The following is a 19988-nucleotide window of genomic DNA, read 5'->3' on the forward strand; positions in this document are numbered from 1 at the left end:
TGCTGACCAAGGCTCTTCTACTCACTATGTTGCTCCCAAGATCATAATGTCACATCTAAGTGTGCTGACAATTCTGTGATCCCTCTCTGGCCTCTGCTAGCAGACTGGAGGGACTGCCTCCTCTAAATGAAATTCAGAAAATGAAGTACTGCTCCCAAAAACATTTAGAGTTTCATGAGGTTGATCTTCAGCTGGAAAGGCTACTTTTTCCTCAGGAACCCAGTCTGTCTCCTGAACAAGCCATGGCCTTAAAGGTATTAGCATAACATCAGTGAGTGAACTTGCACAGGGATTTAAATACGTGTACTGTGTGTCTACACCATCTAATTGGTTTTTTCTGTACTTTGTCTCAAGGAGACTGCAAAAAAGCTGCTAATTGTCTCTCAGTCTGCATCTGGAGCAAGGCACAGTTGCCAGGTGAGCCAGTGTCTACCAGACCACTCAGGGCTTCTCCAGAAGCTCAGGGCTTCTCCAGGCATGAGCGACAAGGGCTGTGTGGACGTCGGTCCCAGCTCACACTCAGCTCCTCTAAGATACACTCCGTGTCCTTAAACCACAAACCAAACTACTTACAACATTGTATAGTGCAGAAAATGACACTTCCAAGTGTATTTATTGAGAAATAGTAACGATGTACATAATTTTACAAGCTTTTAATTTTAATTTACATTTTTCTTAAATTAGGTAGGCCCTAATAAACTATAATCTGCTAATACATGACAGAGACCCTTGGTTTTAAATCTCCAAATGCTGCTACTGCTGGGATTTTGGCTAATGTCACTTCAGCTGCTCTTGAGAGATACTAAATACCATATTCATTTACAGCATATGCCTGGTGTCAATCCTATAAAGCAGAGATGACTTTTGAACAGAAACCCTGGATCTGGATACAACTTCACTGCTAAAACCTAGTCATCCTATTGTGGGTCAAGTCTATATTCTCCATAAACTCTGCAGTTCCAATGGGATGTAAGATTTCATCTGCCCCAAGAGGAAGAGTACTTATAGAGTACTTATGTAAGTCCTTATAGAGGACTTTGATTTGGCCTCATCTCCCTTGTCAGTGCTTACACTGGAACACACCCTACATCTGTTTCAGATGCAAACACTGCTGCTCACACTGGATTCGAATGGGAACAGATCTGGGAGCTAGCTGCTACCTCTATCTTTGTGCACCATCTCCACAGGCATCTAAAAATAAGTGTAATTTTTAGGTTTTATCTGCCCTCTTTCACTGAATTGCACAGTTATGTCTGAGGTACTATACCATGACTGTGATCACACAATATTTGTATTTTGCAAGCTGACCACTCAAATGCCTGATCAAGGTTCTATACTGAGAACTTCTACACTATCAGCAAAAGGCATTTTATTCTGTATTTCATTTGCCCAAAATACTTGCAAATGGGACCTTGTGCTCAATCTCGGTTGTTGAGGAGAGGCTGAAGGGAAGGTAGTTTCTGATTAAAATGCTTCTGAATTAAAATGCACTCAATGTCAAAGTGACCAACCTTCATTTTCATCTTCTTAGACCCATCTGGAACAGTCTGGCATGACTGCCTCTGCCTTGGTTATTTCCTCCTCTGTATTGTTCATGCAGGAAAATATATTGGACTAATTTCTCTCTACAAGGCAGGCATGTATTACACAATTTTATTTAAAGATATATAGCAATTTTTGCTTAGCAAGAGAGTATTCATGCTCTGAAATTTTCTTTTAGAGTTTTAATATTGCGAAGCCTTTTGAGCTACATCCTTGAGTTTTCTTTGGATACATGTTTGTGTGGGTTACTTGTTTTAACAATTAACTTTCACTATGGTAGCACACAGAACCATGCCATGCTCTGTAAAACTTCCCTCCTTTTGACTCCATCTCCTCTCTAGAAGTCCATATATTAATTGAGCCATATCTGCCACAGAAAGCTAAGCACAACTCCAATGAAGGCACTTCAAACCTTTAATAAGAACCAACGGCTGTTGCTGGGCTACTTTTTGTTCTTACATTTGATTAGGAAAAGAACACTGAAAAGATGAACAAATAACTTGAGAAATAATATTACTTCATGCATTTAAATAACACCATGACATGTCAAAAAAAAGAAAAAAAAAAAGAAGACAAAAAAGCTAGTTAAGCATACAAATTTTTTATCATGTCTTTTACATTGAGATTTTTATGTAATGCTGGAACTTGAGAAGGTTTCAAAGTTCTTTCCAATAACTCCTTTTTTCCCCACCTGAAAAACTACAAAAAAGCTGTACTACAGGTTTTTATGACACGTATTTCCAGGTACTGAAAATATAAGGAAGGTATGCATAATTTTTTTTTTTTGTTTTGGACACAAAAATCTATCACCCAAATATCTACCTAGTCTACAGTGATTTCATATGTAGTGAGTCTCATGTGGTGGCTTTAAACTGCCCAGTGATAAAAAATTACTGTTGTGTGGTGACTCGTATATCCAATTCCAACACAGCAAAGAAATCTATTTTTTTGAATTTATAGAGGAGTTTCACCTTGGACTTGTAGAGGCTCCAGGCTTTCACCTACCAAGCAACTTTATTAAAACTTCAACAAAGTTTAAATGAGCAAAGTTACTACCTGGTAACTATGGCATATGATGGCTTTAGAGCAAAAAGAGGGATTTTCACCTCAGTACTGTGCTTGTGCAGACATCCTGGATTTGCCTTTAGCATCTTCTCTTGCAAACACCTCTTCACACAGTCAGTGCACATGCAGCCCCAGGTGTCTCCACATACAGTGTTAAAAACTTAAAAAATAGTTTCCATCTTCTGCCATGAGAGACAAAGCACTTGCTGTTGTTTCAGAGTGCTCAAGCTGCACATAGAATATTAAGGGCCCTGTGTGCAATGTGGATTTTGCTCATTTTCCATAGCTGAAAGGTAGCATGTTCAAACAAGACGGATTGCTGTATGGACCGTAACTTTTAACAGAAAATATGGAAGTTAAGGTGATATATTTCTCAAAGCTTCTTCATGAAAATCACTTCCTTATCCTCTCCTCAGATGCCTGACATGCTACGGAAATTTCTGATTCAAAAACATTTAGGGTTGTCCCTGTGTAATTTTGCTGAGCAATCAAAAACAGATGAGAAAAGTCATGCTGACCCAAAACAAAACACATGAAAAAGTGGAACAGAATGGAAAAGCTACCAAAATGCTGTTTTCTTTACCAAAGTGGACTGTTCTCCTGAAACGGCCGATGTCATCAAGCCAGCAATTTCAGCAGCTTGTTTTGATCCTAAATACGCTAAACGTAGCATCATTTCCAAATCTGACTGATGAGAGCTTCTTTAGTAATTTTTCATTCCCACTGAACTTGTGTTTTACTCCCCATCTGGGATTAACTCCAAGTTTTCACTTTCTAGTAATGCCACCTGAACACCTCGTCTACTGGGTGCACTGTTATACACAGCAGATGTACATATGTTGTATGGCTTTCAGTGGACATGGTAATGAACGAATATGGCTCTTAGTTCTCTTGCTGGAGAATCAAGAAATGATGCTGAAGGTGTTAAACACTGTTTCTTCTTTTACCTTTCCAGGTAGCGGTCCCCAGTATCAACCTCCCAGTATATTCTTAACCTTTCTCAAAAAATTAGTGGAATTATTCAGAATCCAAATAAAAACACAAACTTTCCTTTATTATTTTTTCTCACTGCAACAAATACTTAAATTCTTTGGTGCAGCTCTGCTCTTTGATTTCTTTGAATTTCAAATTTGGTCATGTCAAAAATTATCACAAAGGTTTTTCTGTTTATCTACATAGTTTTTAACCAAAATTACATTGTAACACACAAACACAGTCTTCTCTTTAAGGCACAACACATCATATGCACATTCTGTTTGCCAAACTTATAAAAGAGACAATATTATATAGCCCTTTCCCTCCCCTGCCCGCCCCCCGCAAAAAAAAAATGAAAGAAAAATTGCATCCACTTCCAAAATCAGCTGCTAATAAAGTCACAGTAAATTATTTTCATCAATAATTTACACAAATTACAGGTCTAGACAGGATTGTCATTATACAGTCTGAGTGCATTCCAATTCAGATTTTTTGGGTTAGGTAGGCTAAAGTCTGGTTCAAACCTCAGTGCTGAGAATATATCCCATTTTGAGGAATGTTGTTGAACACCACCTTGTTGGCTGGAAAATGCGCTTTGGTGCTTTGCCAGTTTGAGTCCTTTGTTCACTCCTGTCAGGGCTCACTTGGTGTGTACCAGCAACCTCCACAGTTTTAATTCATTTAAAAACGTTGCATATATAAGACCATAGAGCTTTCTTACGTAGCACTAATGTTTTAACTTCATTCAGCAATCTGAATTCTTCAATTTGGAATTTTTAATTCCAAATATTTCTTCCCTTCTTAAGACAATTCATATGTGTAAAGCCAGAGGCATTGAATCACACATAAAAATTCAGTGTACTTGAAATATATATATATATTTATATATATATAAAAGGATCACCAGCTTTAGAACACAGTTACAAATACTCTAGTTCCAGTGCTTGATGGAGAGCCAAGAGGTCCGAATGACTGGATATCCTCCAGAAAGGCATGTTGTGCTGTGTTTGTTAGAGGAGGGAAAAGGTCAGGAAAGATGGACACGGTGACGCGGGGCGGCATACGACACACCACGAGAGTTAGAGATTACCAGCACCTAATTTACGCCACTGTGCTTCTGGATTGATTTTTGTTATTCAAGTACTGACAAAAATCAGACCAAAACAGATCTGAGCTTAGTAGCTCAACTGAAGTTAAAATAGTTAGATGACAGCCTTTCTTAAGAGTTTCTTTGGAAAATGCCAGTTACTTATTAAGAGCTACTTGCTTATTGTTAGCATGCAAGCCCATACAAAGGAGCATTAATAGGAAATACTTTGATGCTCCCCTTATTTGACTGCAAAATACTGAATCATCATTTAAAGAACTCTAAGAGACTTCCATGAAAAGATGCTTCTCACTCAACACTTCAAGACAGAGCTAATTATACTTTTCTCCATCCAGGCAGAAAAATAAATCTCTTTGGATAAGAAAATAACACATTTCTAGTTTAAGAAAAGATAATTTGTGCTGCAGAAAGCATCAGCATCTGTGAGAGATGCAGGTATATGAACTATTTCCCTTCAATAATTCATCAAAATGGAAAAAAACCCCATACTTCCATGTTGTGCTTAGATCTATTTGAAATGTGCTATATTCATCCATATCTCTGAATTCTACATCTATCCATGCAATATAGCCAATGTTAAGGAAAAAGCATGCCCAACCAGAAAGCACACAATCCAACCACCACTGTTTAGCAAAAATTATAAAGGACCCATCACCAGTACTGCACCTATATTAAGGAACCATTTGGAATGAGCATTTTGGTTATTTCCATTTTGTTTCCACTCCAACTACAATGCTAAGAGAGTGCTTTATTTTGCTCCTCCTAGCACAACAAGATTTACATAACTGGTCCTGTACAGACATTGTGAGGCAAAATTTTCAATTTCTGCACACTTCCAGGGGTTATACTGGGAAGCATGGCACAAATTACTCATTTGATCTGTTTCTGAACATTAAAAACTTCTCTCCTGAAATCAGACTTGAATTATCATGATAATGAGGAAAATAGGAAACAGTTCTTTTTTGGAAACACAGATTTGGTGCACAATCTCTACGTTGCGTTCTTTTTCCTTTAGCAGATATGTCTTTCTTGAAGCAATTTTGTTTTCCATATTTCCTCCAGTAAACTATGGATCTTTGTCTTAGCAAAAAATATTGCACAGTTCTTAGATGCTTTCCACATTATCTATAACACCTCTCTTGAAACATCCCCAATTTCAGCATTTTAAGAAAAACACCACCCTATCATTGTATCATAACCCTTTCTAGCTCTTCTGCTTATCTTTTAATTTGCTTGAAGTTTGTCAGACATTTTTGCTGCATTATTTTTCCATCTGCTTTAAAAATAATTTTCTGGGTTTTTTGTTATTTTTTTTTCCAGAGTGAAGTGAATCAAATGCTAGAATCCAAATGGTTCATTAAATCTAAGTGTTGATCTCATTATGCTCTTGTTGGCTTGCATCTGTGGACTGAAATTATTTGTCATTTTGTGCAGCAGTGACAGAAATGCAAACAGGAAGGCTTGCATTAGTAGCTATGTATCACACCAACATTTCAGAAGACAGGTTACCTTTTTTGCTGCCTGTTCTTCTTCTACACCATCCCCAATTACAACATATACTACTTTTCTGCCAAACCTTTGCATTATTCGTTCAAAGCAACTTTCTTTTCCTGGAAGATAAATGAGATAAGAGTTCAGAGTGAAGTTACCTGATTAGCTGCATGTTCCTCATCTCGGCCATCTCCAATCACAACATAAGTTATGTTAGTGCCAAATCTGGACACTATACGCTCAAAACAGCTCTCTTTGCCTGAAAAACAATGCACTATTAATTCAAGCTATCATGTGAGTTATGGTGAAGCCTTACAGAGGAATTTTACAATGGTAAGACATTGCTACTATTGCTTTTATGATGTTTTGGGATTTGGAGCCCAATCTGGTAAGGAGCAATGGGCTCCCCTAGCGACACTAAGATGTTTCAGGTAAAACTAGATCTCTCAGGAAAGCCGCTAAGATAAGGAATTAGCAGCACTGCAAAAAATGAATAGGTTAGTGAATGAATAATTGAATTTAAATATTTCCTTATGATTGCAGTAATATTCTTACAAGGAGAGTAGAAATTTTAATTCTAATGCATCTTCAAAAATGAGTGATGTAGTGATGAAAAGACTTAATTAAACGATGACTGAGATAATAGTTTTGCCTGACACTGCTAGAACATGCACCACTTTTTTCCCTTGTGAAAATAATTTAGGAAACATATTGCAGTGCCTTTGTCAATGAAGCAACACATTCAATGCTATAAAGGTTGTCGTAGGCATAGAAATGAAGCATTCCTGAATTGATGATTGGTAAAATCTGCGAAATTATTAGTCATTGTATGCTGCATCACATTTCACTGGCATGACAGCTTCTCTTGGTTTACAGTTTTGGATGCAATTTCCAGAAACCATACATTCCCAAACCGTAAGGCACAAAAGGCACACGGTTATGAACAGAATGGGGCAGTGCCCTTTTGTTACCCAGCAACACAGATTCTGATAGTAACAGCTGTCATTCCCATCACTGACATACAATGCCGCAGGAAAAGGTTTGTGAAGCTGTGGCCTGGCTTGCATAGAGCTGAGGGTCAGAGTAGAGGCTAATTTAACGCAATTTCTGCTCAGATTTGAATTCACAAAAAAACTTTTCTTCATTCTTTTCTGCAAGTTTTTTGCTATCTGCACCATACTGAAGAGTTTCTGAGGCTTTTAATCAGCATCTCTATTTGGAATACATCCATTACTGGGGAAAAAAATAAAAAATTGGTAATGCAGTGCAGTCAGAATGGATGAAAGAATAATTTTCTTACCTATTTTGGTTGCACTGTATATATTTTCAATAGGAAAAGCTCCTCCTAAACTGTATAGTAGAACTTTTGCAAGTGCTGGGATAAGCTGGGTTGTTGTTACCAACACATTTACACAATTACTCCTAAAATGAGAGAAATAGTTTAAATACTTTTAAAACAGTACCCAAATGTTGATGAGGTGAACCAGATGAGGAGAGCACATTAAGGATCCCTCAACCTTTACATTCACTCCCACAGTACAGCAGCTCAGCACCGTCACTTACAGAAAATGTACATAAAACCCCATGTGAAATCCTTAAAAAATATACAGGACTGATTTGTAGAAAATATTCCACAATGGTTTATGAAAACCAGGTCTTTGAAGATGGGTCTAGTAAAATATAGACATTTAAGACAACCAACAATCTCCAAAACAAAGTATTTGAATGCTTTGAAAACATAATTTTCACACTGGCAATTAACTGTCAGTAGCTACCAGCAAAATAAAAGTTAAGAGAATGCAAAATCATAATTTGTTACTCTTTTATCTATCTTTTATCTACTCTTTTACCTACACATTTCTCTTTGGAATGGAATCGCTTTCCTCATATTTCAAGAGTAAGAGTATCTCTGAAGAGAGGGAGAGATTAGAATGATCATGTTAACAAGCTAGCACTGAATGGTGAGTATGAAAACTTGAATGGAGAAGCTGTGCAGGCCAGAGATCTCAGAGCTGAGCTACTTTAGGCATTCACACGCTGGAACATGAGCATGACCATGATGTGGACATGGAGTTGAAAGTAAATACTTGTCAGTTTTCCCTCTGGCATTTCCACAAATTCCAAGCAAGACCCTAGGATGCTATTTTCACCTTTATGTATCTCAATTTCCTGTTAGTAACGTATCAGTAACGTTTAGCTGACTCACAAGTAGCTTCTGAAGGTTTATAGTTGAAGTGTTCTTTGAAGACATGACAAAAGACTATTATTTAACAATCCTGAGTGAAGGGTAACAGTTTTCCAGACTCATACACCAATGCTCAACCAGCCTTCATAACCAAAAATCTCTCTGAAGACTAACAATTCAGAAAGAAATGCAGAGGTAAACACAACAGCTTACACAAATTTGTTATTTCATTTCTCCTGAAGTGCTTTACATATTGTTAAATAAACAATTAAGAGATAAGCACATTAGAAAAGTTATGTTGAAAATAAGTGCCATTTTGTGCCATTCCAAGTTTGTTCTTTCCACTTGACACTGAGACTTTTCCCAGACATGTTCAGAAAGCAAGATGACTTAATGTTGTGCTTTTTTGTGGTTTAGAAACAAATTTTAGTTTTTTTTAGGATTTCTGGAAAGATACGTATTGCATGGCTTCCAAAGTGACAGCAGGTTTCACAGTTTTATTGTTTCAGAGGAACAATACATTTTATGTCTCAATATTGGGAATTCAGACTTTTAACTCAGTTAAAAGAGATTTTTGCTCTTCTGAGAACTTAAGATTTATACCAAGATATGCTGGTTTGCTTGGAAGGACAGAAGAAAAATGCCCTTATGTTCTGGTACCTATACAGTATTTAGTATACACATTGTGAATAGGCACAAACACTGAAGGACAGAACAGAGAGCTGTGGAGTTCAGAGAATGCTGTCCACAAGGTAATAAATTAAAAGCTCAGAATTCTACAATACCCTTTCCATGTACACACATTTGAGAAGACATTTCATACTATCTTTAGTAAATGCTGGAATGAGGATAAACGAAACCACTTTCCCATTTTCCTGTGTCCTATTCAAAAGTCATAGGTAGACCTGTCCTGTTCTTTAAAGGTGCTAATTTATTGTAATCTAAAATGTAAAAAAATATCCATTACATGTCTAGAAACCCTTTTTTACAGCAGACTCAGATACGTACCTTGTGCTGATAATTGATAACGATTTAAGTGCATTTGTTAGCCAGGAGTCTGTCAGAGCTTCAATCTCTGCTCTTAATTGCAACCATGCATCTCTTTTAGCGGGACCCAGGAGTCCTTATATGTAAGAAAAGTGAGAAAAATAGAATTAAATTCTGTATCAGATAGAGTTTATGGTCATTGTTTCTATTTTAAATTTCACTACAACTTGAAAAAAATATCAAAGAGAAAATCTATTATCTTCAACAATCAGTAAATCCCAGGTTTTATTTGTTCTTCACTGTATCAAGGAATGTCAGATAGTATTTCAGATAATAATAATAATAATTTGAATTTCTTTATATATCAGGCTGTATTTCAAAATATTCCTTTCAGAACCACGTATTTTTTAAACCAGCTCCTCCCACATACATTATTCTCAAATTATCAGTGGCAGTGACAAGGAGATCCATGTCATTGGGATCAGAGGTGAAGATGGTCACAAAAGAAGATACTGTAGAATAAACTGGCCTCTGCAGTACCTGCTTATGCTTAAAACTGCCCTACTTATGACTCTGCATATAGTGTATATAACCTCAGGTTATACATACAGAAATGTATTTGCTTGCTGATGGCTTGCTCTTCATGTCCTGTCATAGTTGGTTCCTTTTACAGAATTTACAGCCTGAAATGGCTGCACATCTTATGTTCTCATATCTTAGTTAGTCCTTAAAAGTTAGTCCTCAAAATCTCTTTCTGGGTATAAATTATTAGACATTTAAAATACCCAGCCTATTGAACGCTGAGACATGAATTTGTTGGAATCAAGGTATTATAAATGTAGACTTGGTCATGGAAGAGAAGGGAAGGAAATAGGCTTCCTGACCTTTAGTATCCCTCTTCTCTTTCACACCCTATGCTGCCAACAATGACGATGACTGTCTTCAAAAACTCGAAGTAACCTATACATATACATGGATTAATCTTGCCTTCTGATACTTTCTAGCAGCTCTTTAGAAATAAACAGATACATAATGAGCTAAGAAGATTATTAAAAATGCTAAGATGTGGAGGACAAATGAATAAACCTTTCCATTAAGGATGGCTTATTTTTCAGATGCAGGATATATGGGAGACAATAAAAACCTTAATCCAGTGCACCATATATCTTCACTCTTTTTTGCAATATTTTCCTCCTCTCAGTGTGTTTCCCTCTGCTGTGCTCTTGGACATGTTCTCTTATAGTGTTAAAGGTTTTATGCAATGCAGCAGCTTTAGAATCTTAGATGCATTAGGAGATATCAGAAAAAACAGTAAACTTTTAGTTAACCCTGTTCCAAGAATTATTAATACATAAAAGCTCTACTGACAACACCAATGAAGGGCAAAGTAGGGCAAGTGAAAGTCAGCCCTCTACTACCACCCTTTGGTCCTATTGCTTCATCCTGTGGTAAGGAAAGACTGAACTACTAAGAGAGAAAATAGGTGACTGTAGCAATTATTGTAGACTGCTAAGTATTCCCTGTCCTCACAGTCTATTGTTGAGGGTGTCAGTTGACACATTCCCCTCCTCAGAAGAAGGCTGGCTGTCTCTGAAAGTCACATAGGACTCTCCAGAACAGATTCTTTTGGCTCTGCTGCTTGATTGCCTACAATCTGCTGGTGCAGATATAAGGGAGTCCATGCATTAAAACTGTAACAGCAAAATTCTTGTCTCAGATGAGATTTAGACTTATTGGAGAAAAAACTGTAAGCTACAGAGTCAACAAAAGTGGCTACTGGCATAGAAGTAATAGAATTTTCTTGCATCCACTGGTGAAAACAGACTAGCAGGTACCCAGCAGAAAGTTCAGGTGACAGTGTTGTTACTGACCAGATCATGAAAATGTAGGATGGAAATGGCCATCCACAGAGAATTTGTGCTGTGAAATGATACAATATCTTTCCTGGAAAAACACCAGATCTGAGGGAGAATAAGTAGTTCAACAAATAAGTAAGGTAAGACTAGCTGGCTCTGAAGGAGGAGAATGGAATCTGTGGAAGCTAAATGGAAGCTTGCTTGGTTTTGCTCGCTGCATTTCCCTTGCACAATGGCATGTGCTTTGCCATTACAGTCAGTAGCTTTCAACAGCCCATGGTTCAGTCACATCACTCTCCATTCCCCCTGTGGCTTCCCAGGCTCCTTCCCTGAGTGGCAGCTCATCACCATGCAGCTTAGAGTGATCAGCATTCAAAGTCTTTGGCAATTGAACTCACCTCCGATGTTGTTCTTGTAAGTATTATACAACTCTTTTACTCTTCTGTAACGGAAAGCCAGCTTCCTCATCCAGTCAACCCCTCCTCTTACACCTGTTGGCAGACAAAGGTTTGCACTACTTGCAGCTGCATGGAAGCCATCAGTTGCAAAACTGTAGGTACTGCAAACACCCAAAATACAGTAAAAATAAATACAATGTATTCCTGTAAATGCTCAAATTATTTCATCTTAAAAAAAAAGAAAAAAGAAAATAAATTCTGTATCTTACCTTAGGTCTTGTCCATTATCATCAGAAGAAACATCATCTATATGAACTTGATCACATTCCTGTTAGAAAGAAGAAAAATGACCCAAATGACAAATTTATCTTACAAGAGAGGGCAATCACCATTCCTGGAAGTGTCCAAAAGGCGTGTGGATGTGGCATTTGGGGATGCGGTTCATTGGCGAGCACGGCGGGCTGGGCTAGTGGTTGGACTGGGTGATGTTAGAGGTATTTTCCAACCCAAATGACTCTGTGCTCACCATAGCCTCAGTACAGACGAAAAAGTGACAGGTGCAGGCCACTGGCTGCACCAGAAGATGGCAGCCTGTGCACACCCACAGTTTCCTACTGCCATTAACATCTTAAAAATAGTGTAATCTTCAACTCCTACATAGTCTAAATCACTAGTTAAAACAGACTTTAGAAAAGTAGTATGCAGTTTTGGTGTGGTTTTTGGGGAGTAAAATTATTTTAATTGTAAAGCCACAAAAACTGCAAATCTCATTTACAGTCTCCCTAGTATACCAATACTTGAAAATCATATAAACCTTATTTTCTCACTCCCTAAAAGCAATTGATGGTGAACCTCAACAAAACTTACGTTAACATAACTTATGTTAAGACACCTATCAGGTTCTTCCATTAATTTATGTGAGTGCCTTTGGCTGGAAAATCACATATAATCAGGAATCCTACAGAACTTGATTATTTCCTGGCTCTGGAAGGGATGGAAGCAACTCGAGGGAACTGAGGTACATTGGAAAAATGAATTCCCCTCCAGGATGATTTTATAATTGGGCAGCTATCAAATATCCTTATCTACACAGTGGTTACAGCACAAAGATAAGAAACTGTGGTGAACACAAAAGTAAATATATAAGTCAAGGCATCATGCATCGTGTAATTGTTTTCTGTAGTTACTTGAACTAACATCTTAACCCAAAGACACATCTGAAATTCAGTGTCCATTTAAGACAGCACTTAATTCAAGATCTCTGTGACGTGCAGGGGTATGTTGCTCTAGGTTTCCAATCTTTGTCTCACAACAGTGGTAAATTGCACAGATAAAGGACAAATCTGAACAGAGGAGCAATTTCCAAATGTGTAAGCCACAAGTTTCTAGAGTGTGAATTTAGGGAATTATCATTTCATCTTTCTCCTTTGTTTGCTTTGCAGTGAACAAAAACTTAAGAGACTTTTACTTGCATGAACCAAGTTGTTAAAAAAAAGGGCAATTTTGTATAAAACAAATACATTTCATTTAATATTCAAATACATGATTTCATTGCATCACACAAGCAATCATAATTTAAAATATCAGGTGAAAGCAAAAAAGAAAAGAGTTGCCAAGCTCTGCTCATATGGCTTAATCTAGTAAGACAGGATAATAGAGCTGTGTTCAAGGAACAGGAATGAAGTATTCTTCCTCTCACTGGAGAAATAAAATTTTTTAGTTCTATTTGAGGAGATTATCTCTAGCTGTAGAGTATTTTAAAGAAGCTACTTTTGGATCTAAATAGCAGGTGAAGACAGAAAGTAAAGGGAATGTAGCAGCTGAAATAAAAGATTAGTTTCTTTATTCATCATTTACATGCCAGAAAAAGATACAACTATGCTTCACCCAGTGAAGCAGGAACTCAAAAATAAGACAAAAAGCCCTACTGGGGAGAATTCTGACTCTCTATTTTGCAATACCTGGGCAATATCTAGCTTCCTAATCATCTTCACAGATTTCCCTGGAACAGGTGGAAGTGTTAAATTAAAAAATTTGAAAACCATTCCTGTGGATATGAAGGTGTACTCATGAAATGAAGGGCATACAAAAGCCTTGATGGATATGGAATGTCTGCTGCTGTTTGGGTTTTGTTAAGCCTTTCAGCTACATTGCTCCAGCCTTCTAAGTTCTGCTGATAATTTCATTATTAAGTTAAACATGAGTGGGTGGCAAAGGCTCAGCCATTTAATTTTTTCTGTCACACAGTTCATTCACTGTGATTCTGTGACTGACTCCAGAAACAGGATGAGGGGACCATGCAGTTTTCTGATTACTCACCCCCTTGTCCCTGCAAGAAAGTTGTTAAACTAAACAGGAGATCAAACCCCAACAGCACTCTCCAACTTCCTCCTTTTCCCCTTTCTCTTCTCCTCTGGATCTATGGCTCCTCTCCTCTCTACATGCTGGCAATACATTTTCTGACCAAAAAACAAGCTCAGGTGCCCGTCACCCCTTGTCTTCTTTTACTTTGTTGTCTTGTTTACTCATCTACTTCAACTAAGACATTTACCTTTTACAAACTCACTTACATGGTGTGGAAAAAGCTTGCCATAAACAAAGCAGGGAGTTTGAGCAGATTTGACATAGTTCTCCACTTTTCTCAAAAGAAACAGGAAACTGCTGGCACAACACTGCATCTGAGTTTGCTTGTAAATGATGCCAAACAGTTATAGGAAAGAAGGAAAGAAAGCAAGCTCTCTGTCAATTTAAATATTAAGGTAAAGTACTTTTCACATCAGCTACAGTACTGGTTAAGCTCAAGTCACAGTGGCTGTCAGTGCAATGTCAAAACTAAGAAACATAAAAATACACTTCGTATTAGAGCAAACACAGGAAAGGAATCTAGGCATAATATCTAGCTTTTGCTTGATGCAATGCTAATTTAAATTATATCTAAGTGCAGTCAATTCTTTGCAGCAATTTTTAGAGCTTGAAAATTTGAGAGTAAAGAATCAACACATCATCCGTAACACTTATCATCCTGGACTGGACAGTAATTTCATTATTCAGTAAAAACACTGACTTACCATGCTGAACACAAAACTATTATTAATGAATATGAATGCATATTCAGCACTATGCTTTCTTAAGCTATACAGAAAACCCCTGTTAATACATATGTCTCAGTCTCAGTTAAAACTAGTTTTACCTGCCTCCAAAATTCTGAGACTTAGCTAAATCCTTTTTTAAATTTATCATTTCTATTTCTAATGAGAAAAAAAGGGACAAAATCTCCTTTAAATATGGTAGGATAATGATAAAAATGGAAATGTAACTCAGTTTGTTTGAAATGAATACTCTTTTTTTTTTTTTTCTTCATTGACCTGAGAGTGGAGTAGAATAATGGAGTTGGAAGATTCATGTCTGAATTACTATTTGCAATTTCCAGAAATTTTTATTGGTGTGCATAATAGGCCTTACCAACATTTCTAAATACTGTCTTAAAATTAATACTGAGATATGAAAAAAACCTCGATTTTATTCCTCACCTGGTTAAAAAAGGAATGCCTTAGTTTGGCTATTATTATAAATCTGAGTCCCATCTCTAAGCATTGTTTAGGCACGTGAAACTTCTGGAGCACCAGACTCCTATTTTCATGGCAAAACACCAACTGCCCTCCCAAGCAATACTTCTCAAGCTAACTAAAATTTATACCCTGAGAATGCAATAGCTGGAGAACAGCCTAGCCTGAAATAAAAGTGCAGCTTGGCTGATTAGAACATGGGTTACTGGGTCAGCGGGGAACGTCTCAGCAGATCGGAATTTCTGCATCAGCAGTCCTTGCAGTGAGACAGATTTGCATAGAGGAAGGAAAACTTTATTTTTGTATGCGATAACTTCAACAACTTGGTTATTATTCCTAGAACCCACTATGTGATGTTTGTAACCAAGAAAGACAGGGGAAAAAAAGGAAGTTTAGAGGATGTAGCGACTGGAGTACATATAACAGGAATACTGGTTCAGGAGTACTTAACAGCTGTCTTGTCCAGAGCCACGAGGTTTACTGTGGGCTGAAGATGAAAGCAAGTCAGAAGGACTTGTGGCATCACCACCAAAAAAGTGACATGATGAGCAGATAAGCAATCTACCTGCCTAGAGAATAAAGGCCTGTCTCACTCCCTCCAGTGAGAACTGAAGGTCTGCTGTCTTGATGGCCATGCTCATCAGCAGCCCAGCACTCATTTCTGCTCCTCTGGGGGAGGACAGAGAGAGGAGGACAGAGAGAGATGGGGAGAGGAGGGGAGGTCCCAAGTCAGACTCTGGGAATTCTCAGAATTCATTACATATTCATCATGCAGATGCAGTGTAATATTCAGTAACGGCCATGTTTCTCTGCAAACAGATTTAAACAGACAGGTTTATTCATCAGCATGTTAAAGGACGTCTCTACATACCTGGGCACTTTATCCTACTTGCTAAGAAGATAGAAAATTGCTGGTCTCCTCACACATACTGAAATGTATGCATGTAACTCATTTCAGCACATGAACTTTGGAATTTGGTAATTTTGTACGAGAGTTTTGAGACTAAGATGAATTCTGGGCCATAAAATACTAAATTTCTTGTAGAAATTGTGGTTATTAAACACATATATAAATTTCTTTTAATCAAATCAAACTGATTGATTTATGAGACTCTCTAAGACTGCTCCCAAGTAGTATTTTTTGATTTATCTAAAACTGGGAACTGTTCAAGCTCTGGAATGAGCTGGCATGTCAGTTTTTGGACAGTGTATTAAAACCATCCTATGAAGATTAGCCAAAATATAATGATCCACCTATGACAGCTGAACTTGTGGTCTACAGACAAAATAAATAATGAAAGGAAAGTTTTGTGGCCATAAGCAAGAATAAAGAGGCATGGAAAGAGGGCAAAGCTCCATTTTGCTGAACTCTTCCACCTGAACTCAGCACAACATTGAAGAGCAGATTCTACGGAATGTCTTAAATTTTATTCATGCCACATAAAATCTGAACATGCAGGGAGCAAAGGTCTGCTAAAAAAAATAAATTAAGAAATGCTTTGAAAAATTTATTTGGAATCTCTCCCTGGTACAGGACACCAGGAGACATTCACTGAATTTACTTGCATTGTCAAGAGATGCCTCACTAGGACTGCAATAAAGCAAACACTGGGAAAGGCATGTCCAGGGCTTTACCTTCTTAAGTTTCTGCTGCTGCAAGGACGAAGTGCAGTTCAGGTGTGGGGTTAAGTAGATTCCAGTTTCTTGATTTAAAAAGAGCTAAGAATAAATGAGTTCTGCAAGGGATGACTAAGACAACCACAGACTGGTATCTTCTGCTTTTCTTACTGATGAAAGAACTACTTCATGAAGGAACAAAAGACAAAATCAACATCCCAGTGGATAGAAAAAATTTCACTTATCTTTATTTTGTCTCTTCACTCACCAGAGACCTTTCTCTGGGATTCTAAACAAAACCTCAGAGTTCTCCAGCTCCCATTCATGGCAAGCATCTGTCCATGGAGAGAAGTTTTGTATCTACTCTGAGTAAGAAAACAACCATTAGACCAGCAGAAGGTCTGAAAAGCCCCTAGGTTAATTTCAAAACTGTTTTTCTACCCCATGTCTCGACACACACGGTTGTAGGCTGCCACTGTCCATGTTAACAGATTCAGACTCTAAGAGTGAAATAAAAAGCCTGTGAAGCCCAGCTGACAAGCTTGCTTTCCAGACCACTGTCCCTGTGAGAGTCCATCCATTCTGACAGGTGAGCTGCCCACAGAGGGCACTTCCTAGGAAGAGGTCTCTCTCTTTTCTGACCAATTGCCAAATTATATTCCCTGGGTATATTGTGACAGCACATTGCCTGCCTGGTTACCTTGGGAAGAGACATCACTGATCAGGACACCTATCACAGTCCCAGCTCTCTGGTGTTGCATTCCTTGAGGTAAATGAAGAATATTCTACATTTGAACGAGTAATAGGGGCCTGTAGCCAAAAGGCTGCTCAGGTATATCAAGAGAAGAACAGCCCCTTCTGGTCAGATGAGGGCACTCACTGAAAGCAAATGAATATAGAGAACTTCAAGGGAAGAATACAAGGCATGTATGTTATCACCCTGGAGATGACAGCACACAGCTTTACACACATGGAAACCAAAAAAGATGGCTACAGGACAAAGAAAGGAATGAGTAGTTTACAGATTCTCTCTCTCACTGAGTTTCACAGAGGACTCTGGTGCTGCTGGAAGTCAATGCCACCTGGCTAACCTCTCTCTGCTTAGAGTATGACAAACCCAAAGACCACACAGGCAGAAATGTCACACAAAATAAACACTAATGCACAACAAAGCCACTAAGTTAAAAATCAGGAATACCAGTGCTAGCATTCCTTTGACTCTTACCTCTAAATCATTAAAAAATAAATGTGTGTCAGCAAGATTAAAAATCATTTCTTCCATTCGCAGTCCAAGGGTCACTGCCATGGGTGGATCCTTAAAAAAAACAAAAAACAAGGTTAGCTAATTACATATCTCTAACTTGTATTAGAATTACTTTAAAAATTGATGTATACAAAGTGTTTTGAAAAATCAACACTGTACGGAATTTCTCTGAAATCCAGTATTAAGCTATTTTAATAAAATTCTATAAGAAGACACTGCTGAACCTCTGTTTGTGAAAAAATTCTGACAGCTGTGGATGTTGAAAAATCATTTTTTTTTTAAAGCTGAGCAATTTGCAACCTGGCTGAACTAACAAGAAGAAACCCAGTGGCTGTAAACATATACATAAATATAAACATAAACAATTATAAAGAAGACTGAAAATAGGGACAGCACTTTTCATAAAAGATGTATGCAGGAACATACACTCCTGTGGAAAGCAGGTATAAGTTTGTTGTTTGCTACAGATCATCCCTTCATTGCTGATGAAACACAGGAATCCTGTCCCTGGATAAGATGAATTCAAAATGTTGCATTTGTTTGTGGGTTGTCTTTCACATTATCAAATTGCTCTGCCTCAGCAAGACCCCTAATAATAATAATAACCCCAGTGTTATTGCAGATTGCACAAACCTAGCAATCTGCAATAACACTGTCTGAGATCATTAAGCTAAGGTAAGATAATTCATTTAACTTTTCTAGGTCTGCTAGGAGACAGGTAAAGCAGATTTGTGTTTCCTTACATTTGGTTTAGAGTAACGGTCCCTTGATGCTTTGCCTTCTCATCAAAAAACATGAAAAAAAATTTTAAAAATTGATAATTTAAACTCTGATTGACAAGAGCAAGTTTTCAGAAATCCTTTCTTAAATACCTTGAGATTTAAAGTCTAAATATTTACCAGCATGTAGCAACAAAATTTCACAAAACCTCAAATGACCATTTGTTTGCATTAGGATGAAAGGCTTCCCAACAGGATCAGACACTCACTACTCCAGGGCTTTGCAATGACAGAATAAAAGATGGATTTTGCATTCAAGCACTTAATAACTAATGGCAAAATCTGAAACACTGACATATTTTGACTATTGCTCATGAAAAAGTTATACTGGAAGGGGAGAATGTTATTCAAGAAGTTGCAATGATCCAGAGTTAGAGCTAATTCTCTGGCAGTGAAAGAAATCATGTTTATGTTGACCCTTGAACTGGCCTAGACTACCTTTCAGATTCAAAAAACAAATGCAGTGCCCATGAACAGGATTTTATCCATTCTGTCCTCTGCAGTATGTTCACTGGATTTGAAAGTCACAGGGCTGGAGGCAGCAAAGGTCAGATTTCCATGAGGATGATTAAGGAACACCACTGACAAATTAGAAAAACTCACGTTAGGCACCGAGAACACGAATCACCAAAATACCCTGGACTCATGAGATTCCTCATCAAGCCATAACGCTTTTATCAAAACGTCATCACATATAAACACGTGTTTGTATCTTTCACTTGCGTTTCTTTTCTGTGTATTGTAAACTATAAACCTCTTCTCCCTAGATACAGTATAACAGAGAGTATTTGCAATATGTTTTTTTACCTCAGTTCTATGAACACAAAGGCATGTACATAATCTTATGCACAAGTGGTAACTCATTATTATTTATATAAGTTATTTGCTGGAGTGCTTCCAAAACTGGAATCTCAGACTTAATTCTCAGCCTCTCTTTTACCCCTTTCTAGGCAGAAGCAGACTTGAACACAGAAATTAATTCAATTTGTTTTTACAGAAACTACCAACTATGTATGACAATTTCCTGCCTTAGTATAGTTGAAAGATGTAAATATGACAAAGCTCTTACGATTTTCTTATTAATAGTAGTTTTGTAACCAATTATGCCTGACTATTACTATTAAAATTGTATTTCCTACATTCCTGTTTTGACAA

The 19988-nt window shown here is 37.5% G+C and overlaps 1 protein-coding gene across 24 annotated transcripts in view; it reads right to left on the bottom strand.

Moving 5' to 3' along the window:
* Positions 1-594: 594 nt before the first annotated feature.
* The window catches only part of EYA4 (EYA transcriptional coactivator and phosphatase 4), a 143963-nt gene continuing 124569 nt past the window's right edge, over positions 595-19988 (bottom strand). For 18 of the 24 annotated variants that reach the window (XM_014263616.2, XM_014263618.2, XM_014263617.2 and 15 more), the window contains 7 exons: positions 18016-18105; positions 11877-11935; positions 11608-11768; positions 9375-9489; positions 7482-7603; positions 6200-6300; positions 595-4583 (listed from right to left, as the gene is read on the bottom strand). In XM_014263616.2, coding sequence (XP_014119091.2) covers positions 4503-4583; positions 6200-6300; positions 7482-7603; positions 9375-9489; positions 11608-11768; positions 11877-11935; positions 18016-18105 — 729 coding nt within the window. In that variant the 3' untranslated portion in view covers positions 595-4502. Of the gene's footprint in view, positions 4584-6199; positions 6301-6339; positions 6441-7481; positions 7604-9374; positions 9490-11607; positions 11769-11876; positions 11936-18015; positions 18106-19988 lie in introns of all 24 variants that reach the window. The other 6 variants (XM_014263636.2, XM_088052786.1, XM_014263634.2 and 3 more) reach the window with 1 other exon arrangement.

Source organism: Pseudopodoces humilis, chromosome 3 (genome assembly GCF_049639895.1).
Source record: "Pseudopodoces humilis isolate 2021_Gansu_Grassland_sample_001 chromosome 3, ASM4963989v1, whole genome shotgun sequence".
NCBI classification, from domain to species: domain Eukaryota; kingdom Metazoa; phylum Chordata; class Aves; order Passeriformes; family Paridae; genus Pseudopodoces; species Pseudopodoces humilis.